Source organism: Tachysurus vachellii, chromosome 4, assembly GCF_030014155.1.
Source record: "Tachysurus vachellii isolate PV-2020 chromosome 4, HZAU_Pvac_v1, whole genome shotgun sequence".
Taxonomy (NCBI): domain Eukaryota; kingdom Metazoa; phylum Chordata; class Actinopteri; order Siluriformes; family Bagridae; genus Tachysurus; species Tachysurus vachellii.
In genome coordinates, this window is record NC_083463.1 from 16,491,328 (window position 1) to 16,500,517 (window position 9,190).

Below are 9,190 nucleotides of genomic sequence, written 5' to 3' on the forward strand. Positions count from 1 at the left end.
TTTACTCCATATAATTCTTCAATATAAAAAGGTGCCAGCTCCTTACACATATAAGCAGTGGTCCTCCGATAACAAGTCAACCTCCTACAAACACACTCACACACACACACACACACACACACACACACACACTCGGAAAACAGCACATGAATTTATACCACTTTCTTATAAAAAAGTGTTTATAAATGTGCACCTTTATATAAACGAAAAAATGGAAAGATTTCACGATTTATATCTAATATAACATCTATTAGGAGTTTATATCTAATCAGTATAGCATCAATAATATTTTAATTACATTTTAAGCCAGAACGCAGGCATGATTTATAGTGTTTATGGTGTTTGCTGGGTCATTTAACTATAAATATATCTATTTAATATACTTATGATTAAAATATGTTCATTCTATGAAATTCAGAAAAATCACACATTGGTATCATAGTAATTAAATGTGACACGAATAGAGACGTTATTCTTAGCGCCATCATTAAAATCCTACTGGGTTCTTCATGAAGCCTTATGCATTTTAATCCATATTCCAATAGAATTTCTATATTATTCTCTGAATAACACGGGGGTTGATTGGCAACTTCCACCAGGTGATTAAAACATTAAAAACTGCATTTACACAATCACTATTTATCAGTTAATAATTTAGTTGGCAAGACTCCATTTCAAAGACCTCATTCCTTCTTCAAGGACATAGAGGGGAACGGGGACTTTAGATAATGCATTTCAGAAGAAAATTATGATTACCTCTAGTAATTACAGACTTGCAGAACAGAAAAATGCTTTAAAGTAGACCTGAAAAGTATATATGCTTCTATTATAATGGCCCATATTGGTTTTGCCAAAAAAAATTACCCAAGATAAATCAGATTTTATCTTTTTGCAACTTGAATGTGTTATAGCATCCAAAAAAAAACATTAGAAAAGAGACCAGGTTGCATAAGTACACACATCCCTTAAAAAAACTAATATTTTCTTAAAGCATCTTTTTTCTGTAATACAGAACTCTCTTTGTGTAAGAGTTTACCAACTTAGCACAACTTTATATGGCAATTTATTCCAATCTTCTTTAAAAAAGCTCCAGATACATCAAATTGTGATCTCCTGTGCACAAACCTCTTTGACTCATTCCACAGGTTTTCAATAGGATTTAGATCTGGGCTCTGACTCAGCTACTGTAAACCTTAATACATCAAATCTTCTTAAGCCACTCCTTTATTGACTTGGATTGGTCTGGGCACTTATCATACTATAAGGTGAAATTGTCCTTCATAATTACCTGCCTAACAGAGACCTATCCATGACTTCCTCTATCTAGATGATGGCATGAGGCTGCCACCAACATGCTTCACTGTGGGTTTGGTCTTATTTGGGTGAGAAGCTGTCTTCATTTTGTGCCAAACATATCTTTAGGGAATTATATTCAAATGTGTGAAATTCATCTGACAACTTTTTTAGGTCATTTTTAATGTTTAAATATTTAACATTACCCCACCATTCACATCTTGGTGCAGTGTTGCACAGTGCCGATCTGCATGTACTGGGCAGTGGGAGGAAACTGGACAAACTCTGCACAGACAGCAACCTGAGCTCAAGTTAAAACCCAGGACTCTCCATGTTAAAAATTGCTGTTACCATTTCCAAACACTTTTATTGTCAGTTCTAAGGTGGGTCAGTTCCTCAGTACATTGTTACTTCACTATATGAAAAATCCCAGTCAGATCAATACCTTATAACCTCCAGAATTGTTCTGCTACATGCACAGAAAATGATTTGATATAAAAGCAAAACACATGCCAAGATACACTAGGACCCTCAGTGCTGATCAGTGGAAAAGCACAAATAGTGCAGCACATTACCTGGCACCTTAAAAATGCCCTTAAAGCTTAAGCAAGGATGATAATATTACAATGAAGTAGTATGTAATTATTAGAAGATTAAACAAGAGACATTTATTTCCCATTTTATCAAGTGGCATAAACACAGAACACAGTAAGAGCACACTTAATACTTATGCATGTACGTATATATGGGCTATGTGCTTTGTTTCTTTTAGAAGTATTTCATAGAACACTGAAGGATCAAAATAAACCACATACCTGGATCGGATTTAGAAAAAGTGTCCATGTCCAGTAGATTCCTGCCCAAATGAACAAGAGAGAAATACACATTACACACTGTCACAATTAAAACCATTTCACAAGACACAATGCACCATTACCATACAGTATATGACAACATGCTGATAAGATGGCAATGTTCAAGAAGAGAAGTTTTATTTTATTTTTTTTAAAGATAACCTTTTAAAATAACATTTTCACCCACACAGTTACATTCAAAAATAGAAGCAAACCCTCAGTAATTGTGGGTTTATGTACGAAGTGAACTAAGGGTTCATAAATGTGTAATTATGAGTGTATGTTGATTTCTCAGTGCAGTGTTGCTACATGTAAAAAAGGTAACACATAATTATAGCTTATAGCTTGTTATATAATAACAACAACTTGTAAGTGTATTCAAACCCTTGACTTATTCTCTCACTTTCAGTAACCACTTTATTCTTGTCAGGGTTACAGTGACTCAGTGTGTCACAGTACCAATTACTGATTGTTCATTGTTATTAATTACTGTTGTTATTGCTAATAAGGTATACAAAGTTTGACAAATAATTTAAGATTTAAAATATATAAATAAATATTCAGTCTTAGAATTCAGATATATTCAACTGTATTAGTGATTGGGCTTTCCACTCCAGTCTTCCAAGCTGTTTCAGCTGGATTTTAGGTTCTTCTCACATTTATCTCTGCAGGGCCTCTCAAGCTCTTCAAGACTGAAATGGGAAGCATCTCTGTATTGATAAGCTCCTTGTCTCTCCAGGGAGTTTCAATTTAGATTCAAGTTGAGGCACAAAATGGGACCGTTCATCATGAAAATTCACAGATTTATCCCGATGCCACTCCTGCTGAGTGTCTCAGGTCATTATCATTTTGGAATGTGAATCATCACTCCAATCTGAGGTTCTAAGGGCTCTTGAACGGGTTTTATCAAGATGTCAAGCTGTACATTGTTCAGCTTTCCCTCTATCTTGAGAAGCCTCCTAGTTTCTGCAGCTGAAAAACCTTTCCACAGCATGATGCTGCCACCAACTTGGATTACTGTGTGGGTAGAATTGCCTGGTGTTGCCTGGTTTCCTCCAGACTGAGTTATGTCTAAAACCAAAGAAATCAAAGAAAACAAATCTTGGTTTTATCAGCTCATGAATCCATTGCTTTCAATCTCCTGAGAGTCTTTTGGTGTAGTTTAGCCAACTACACTAAGGACATTAAGGTTCCCACAGCATTTTTGCACAATAAACATTGTGAAGCTGCTTGTCCTTCTGGGTTTCATTGCCATACAGGACTTCTGAAAAGCTGTTGGAGCAACTTTAATGTTCTTTCCTTTTTGCTGGGAAGCCAGTTATAAACCTTCTATATAAAAATGATGTTCTGATAGAGTCACTGTGATCTAAACAACAGCAGAATCTTAGAAATGAAAGAAGTCTTTCACTCTTCCAGGCTTGTGCCTCATCTTCATGGCTTGGTTTTTTAAAGCTGTGGAGCTTTATAGAGACACAAGTGTGTCTTTCCAAATACCAGATTAATTTAGCACAGGTAAACGTTAATCCATTTGTAGAAAGGTCTCAAGGGCATCTCAGTGGATGGGGGATGTGTCTGATCTGAATTTCGAGTATAAAAGCAAAGTATTTGATCACTTGTATAAATGTGGTGTTTATAAATGGAAACTTCTTTATGATTTTTCATTATGGAATATTCTTTCTAGATTAATGAGAAAAAATCAATTACTCAAATTTAGTGTGAAGTTATTGTGGAACAAAATAAGGAAAAGGTGAAAGAATCTGGAAAATTAGGAATGTATATACATACACTCTTAGGAATGTATATACATATACTCTTATTTTTAAAGAGTACTACCCAGAAAATTAGCCCAACATCCCAATCATATGTAAATTACTGCAGCAGCATCAATCAACTGTCATTAAAAATCAAATGCCTTTAAACCCATTTGATAATAAAGGTATAAAAAAAATATCAGTGGCACACAAGCGCATTTATGGAGCCGCTGTTTCTCAGCAGGTCATCTCCTTTATGAATGAGAGAGAGCCACAGCGACCCATCTCCATGAATATTCAGCTTCCATCAGCTTTCACCTCACCTCACAGACGATTTTACAGCTTATTAAAGCTAAAAGAAGCCATTTAAAAAAAAGAGCCACAAGCACGAGTGTGCCCGGGTGAAATTCAGAGAAAAATTCAAAATGTGTGTGAATGTGAGGTTTGAGGCCCTCGTATTATATATTATATATATATGATCATATAAAACCATATATGTTGCTCCAGCAGCTGGCAGCATTCATAAAAGGAAAAAAAACACCCAATATTATTTACCATGCCTGTGTTAGACTGTATCAAAGTAAGACATATTTATTATTCTGGAAACAAATATGTAAACACAGGCGAGGAGATAATAATAAGACCTGGAGAGCTAATAAATACATTCAGACAGATAATATTCAGATATTATGTGAGAGAATAAGGGCTTGGGCATTTAAAAAATATGTATTTTTTAATCTGTCAGTTAATGCAAATATAGACTGATTAAACCAGATAACACAAATTTATATCCATTAAACAATAAGTATTTTGTCATTTTTACTAAGATTAAAATACCGGAAAAAGTACTCGTATCTGAGATCTAAATGATAGAATTACTGATGTATAAACAAAATCTTCTCTGGTTATTTTTCCTCATTCAGTTTTTGACCATCTCTGAAATTGCCCACTTTGTTCCGCTATGCTAGAAGTTAATGCTAAACCAATGGATTTTTTTTGCAGTCATTCTTGTTAACAGCAATTGTTGTTGTTTATAGAATGACCAATTTAATTTAGTCCTTCTCTCCCACAAAATAAACATTTTAATTGTGCAACATATGCATCAGTCTGGGGTCCATCTGTTGCAGAATTGCTGGGGTAAGTGCACATTCAGAGTAAATAGCTGGTTGAAATAAAATATACAAGATATCCCAAAAGTCTCCATGTATAGGGGAAATGAACACTTTTTTAGCAAAATATCTTCCGAAATTTTTCATGCTTAGTATATATATGTTATTCAGCCAACCTTTAAAATGCCTTAAAATAAAAATATATTAAAATTATTCTGGGGGGCACGGTGGCTTAGTGTCCCTAGTGTGTGATTGCGTGAGTGAATGAGAGTGTGTGTGTGTGCCCTGCGATGGGTTGGCACTCCGTCCAGGGTGTATCCTGCCTTGATGGTAGTTCGGATAAGCGGTAGAAGATGAATGAATGAATGATTGAAATTATTCTCATGGTTGGATCGGGAAGCTGTCACAAGGTTGCACTAGACGTTAACAGCAATATGATATGCACATCGCACACAACACTGCTGCCAAACTGGGTTACCAAACTGTTGCCAAAGTTGGAAGAGACAACTCTTTGTGCTTACAGTAAATAACAGCAAATACAGAATGCATTGTAAATAAAGTTTCATTTTGATTAAAAAAAGTGTAAGGAGACTTTTGAGACCCCTTGTACACATAGTATATATGTAAACAAGCTCTTTCACATATAGTGACACAAAATACAGTCTCAATGACTGCAGACACAAAGTCACTTTAATGCACAGTTTCTGCATTAAAGAAACTGTGACACTCACCAGAACTTTTGATTTATTGTAAGGCTTATGTAGTGACGTTTCATTTAATTTCTTACTGCTCCATTTCCACATTGTATGAGAGCAGAATTTGACATGGTGATGAAAATGTGAAAAGACACTAGACAGATGTCCTGCAAAGCACCGATGTGCATGTAAATGTCCAGGCTTCTTGTTTTTATCAAACACACCCACCAGAAAGCAATGGCACTAAATCCCTCTGAGACTAAATGACAGAAATGAAATCTGTCTAAAACTGATGGATGACATCTGTCCAGAGGATTAGGAAACATAAGAAATAGCATAAGTCTCCACCAGGCAACAGAACAAATTCACAGATATCTGCTAAGGTTGAGAAATCTGACAGCAGTGTGCAACAACCTGCCATTGGCTAAAAGTGGAGACAGTTTTCTTTTGTGTGTGTGTGTGTGTGTGTGTGTGTGTGTGTGTGTACTACCATGTCCATGAGACATGATGAAATCTTGAACTAATTATCTGATCAGCCAATTGTGTGGCAGAAGTGCAGTGTATGATCATGTTAATGTTCACATCAACCATCAGATCACAATGGAAAAAATGAATCTCAGTGATTTTGACTGTGGCAGGATTGGTGGCACTAGATGGACTGGTTTGAGTGTTTCTATATAATTGCTGATCTCCCGGGATTGTCACACAAAACAGTCTCGAGAGTTTACTCAGAATGGTGCAATACAGAAAAAACATCCAGTGAGCAGCAGTTCTGCAGACAGAAACATTTGGTTGATGAGAAAGATGTGAAGAAGTCCCACACTGGTTTGTGCGGACAGAAAGGATACAGTAACCACTCTGTACAATTGTGATGAGCAGAAAATCATCTCAGAATACACAACACGTGAAGCTAGAGGCTACAACAGCCAAAGGCCGTGTCAGGTACTGCTTATGTAAGTCTAGAACAGAAAGCTGAGGCTGCAGTATGGGCAGAAACCCAAAACCTTTCCAAAACTCGACAGTAGCCTGGACTGATGAATTTCAATTTCTGATGAAGCACATTGATGGTAGAGTCATAATGTGGCACCAATATCATGAATCCACACACTCAACCTTGTGTCAATATGAAGGCTGGTGGAGGTGCTATAATGGTGTGGGAAATGCTTTCTTGGCACAACTTAAGCCCATAAATACCAGTCAATCATCACTTGAAGCCACAGAACCATGGAAAATATTAACTTGGAAGAGAAAGCCTTTATTTGTCACAAATACATTATAGCAGAGTGAAATTCTTTGCTTCACATATCAACTTCCTAACCACAGCTTAGGAATTTTGTGTCATGATACAGTACCCAAAGGTTTTAAGGGCTTTTCTCGAGGGCCCAACAGTGGCTTACTCCTGATCAGTAACCCAGAGGCTTAAAAGCATGATTTTATAAACATAACAATGAGATCAATGGTCTTCAGTGGTCTTCCCAGTCACTGAATGTGAACACAGTAGAACACCTTTGGGCTGTAATACAACAGTTGATTCATAGCATGAAAGTGCACCTTAAAAACCATGTCAACATGAACCAGAATCTCCATAGGAATGTTTTCAACATCTTGTGGAATCCATGCCATGAAGATTTGAGGATGATCTGAGAGCAAAGCCAGCATTAATATAGTGTTCCTAATAAAGTACTCTGTCTGAGTGTATGTGTGGATGTAAATTCATTCATTCATTTTCTCCCGCTTATCCGAACTACCTCGGGTCACAGGGAGCCTGTGCCTATCTCAGGCGTCATTGGACATCAAGGCAGGATACACCCTGGACGGAGTGCCAACCCATCGCAGGTCACACACACACACTCATTCGCTCGTGCAATCACACACTAGGGACAATTTTCCAGAGATGCAAATCAACCTACCATGCATGTCTTTGGACCGGGGGAGGAAACCGGAGTACCCGGAGGAAACCCCAGAGGCACGGGGGGAGAACATGCAAACTCCACACACAAGGCGGAGGCGGGAATCGAACCCCGACCCTGGAGGTGTGAGGCGAACGTGCTAACCACTAAGCCACCGTGCCCCCATGGATGTAAATGTTAAACAATAATAAATTCAGTAGGAGATTCCTTTCTACTACAGGCAGGCAGGCAGCCACACATGCACACCCAAGCACACAAACACACACCTGATGCCCTGTTGTCAAGCAGCGTTAGCCGAATCGAATCTGTCATGGGAGGGAGATGTGTGTTTGTGTATGTGTATGTGGGTACGTGTGTGTGTGCACATGCTTTATGCAGCATTGTGTGTGTACATGATTTATACAGCCTTCTGCAGCCTTCAGAGTCTCATAAAAAAGGTATAAATCTGGATCTCTGGGGTGCATCATTTGTACCTTTATAGGTCCTTCACCTGAACCTATGGATATATACTGTAGTGTACCATTAAAAAATATTTGAGGTGCAATACTGTAAATGGATCACAATTGTCTTTTAGATTATACGTCGGATTGTAGCTTTTTTGGGATATATAGGCTACTACTTTTCTATTTTAATGCTTCAAAGGTGTGTGGTTGAAGGTGTCCATTCCTGCAACAAGGAATAGTAGCATTACCCTCTTTCTGAGCATGTTCACTTAAAGAACCTTCCAGAGTGCATCAAAAAACAAACAAAAACTTTTCACATGTAGAATAAAAATTCTGTATTACATTTAACAGTTAGGTGGAACTACTGTTGAGTGTACAAGCATCATCCTGCACTAACACTGTGTGTGTGTGTGTGTGTGTGTGTGTGTGTGTGTGTGTGTGTGTGTGGAGTAAGCGCGTGGCACGGACAGCGGGCACCCCCTCAAACACCTACACCAAATGCAGATTTGGCTCGAGGTGCAAAAATACTTCCAATAAAAACCCTCTCTGTCTGAACTAGCAGTAATAAAAATCCACAGCATTCAGTTAAACAAAATGAACACGTTCGTATTCCTGCGTCTGAGAAAAGATGCTCTCAGGTGGCATCAAGTTCAGAAATGATGGGGCAAAACAATTAGGTTAAAATCCATCCATATCGTCTGTATTACTGCACATTAAAGTATAGATTAGTATGGTTTTAATCGTAACAAGATTACATGCTGAGTATTTATTGTGCAGGACGCATGGACTCACCTGCACGAGACAGTAACTTCAATCTTAGTTGCCGGTACCGTAGAATGGAGCGGGTCGAAGTCCCCAATAGATGCCATGGTGACGCTGGAGATGTTCAATATGTTTTAAACCAAATCCGAAGTTTTCAGTGTTCCATCCGAGACTGTGTTTTTGTTCTCAGTCTAATGAGGGGAAACGCGCTACCTGTGTGACGCGCTGCCCCGCACCACAGCGTCCATGTGTCTCCTCTCACCCGCTGCCTGAGGAAAGGAGCGCGCGCACCGACACTCGGACCGTCAGTCGCACAGTCACTCCGACTGCGTCCCGCACCGCACGCTGATTAGTGCGTTAACACGGTACAGTC

The 9,190-nt window shown here is 38.2% G+C and overlaps 1 protein-coding gene across 1 annotated transcript in view; it reads right to left on the minus strand.

Annotated features, from left to right (window-relative positions):
* Positions 1-9,174, minus strand: part of LOC132844522 (copine-9-like) — a 79,826-nt gene extending 70,652 nt beyond the window's left edge. Inside the window, exons 1-2 of the mRNA XM_060868037.1 lie at positions 8,848-9,174; positions 2,109-2,149 (exon numbers count right to left, since the gene is read on the minus strand). Coding sequence (XP_060724020.1) covers positions 2,109-2,149; positions 8,848-8,924 — 118 coding nt within the window. The 5' untranslated portion in view covers positions 8,925-9,174. The remainder of the gene's footprint in view (positions 1-2,108; positions 2,150-8,847) is intronic.
* Positions 9,175-9,190: the final 16 nt, after the last annotated feature.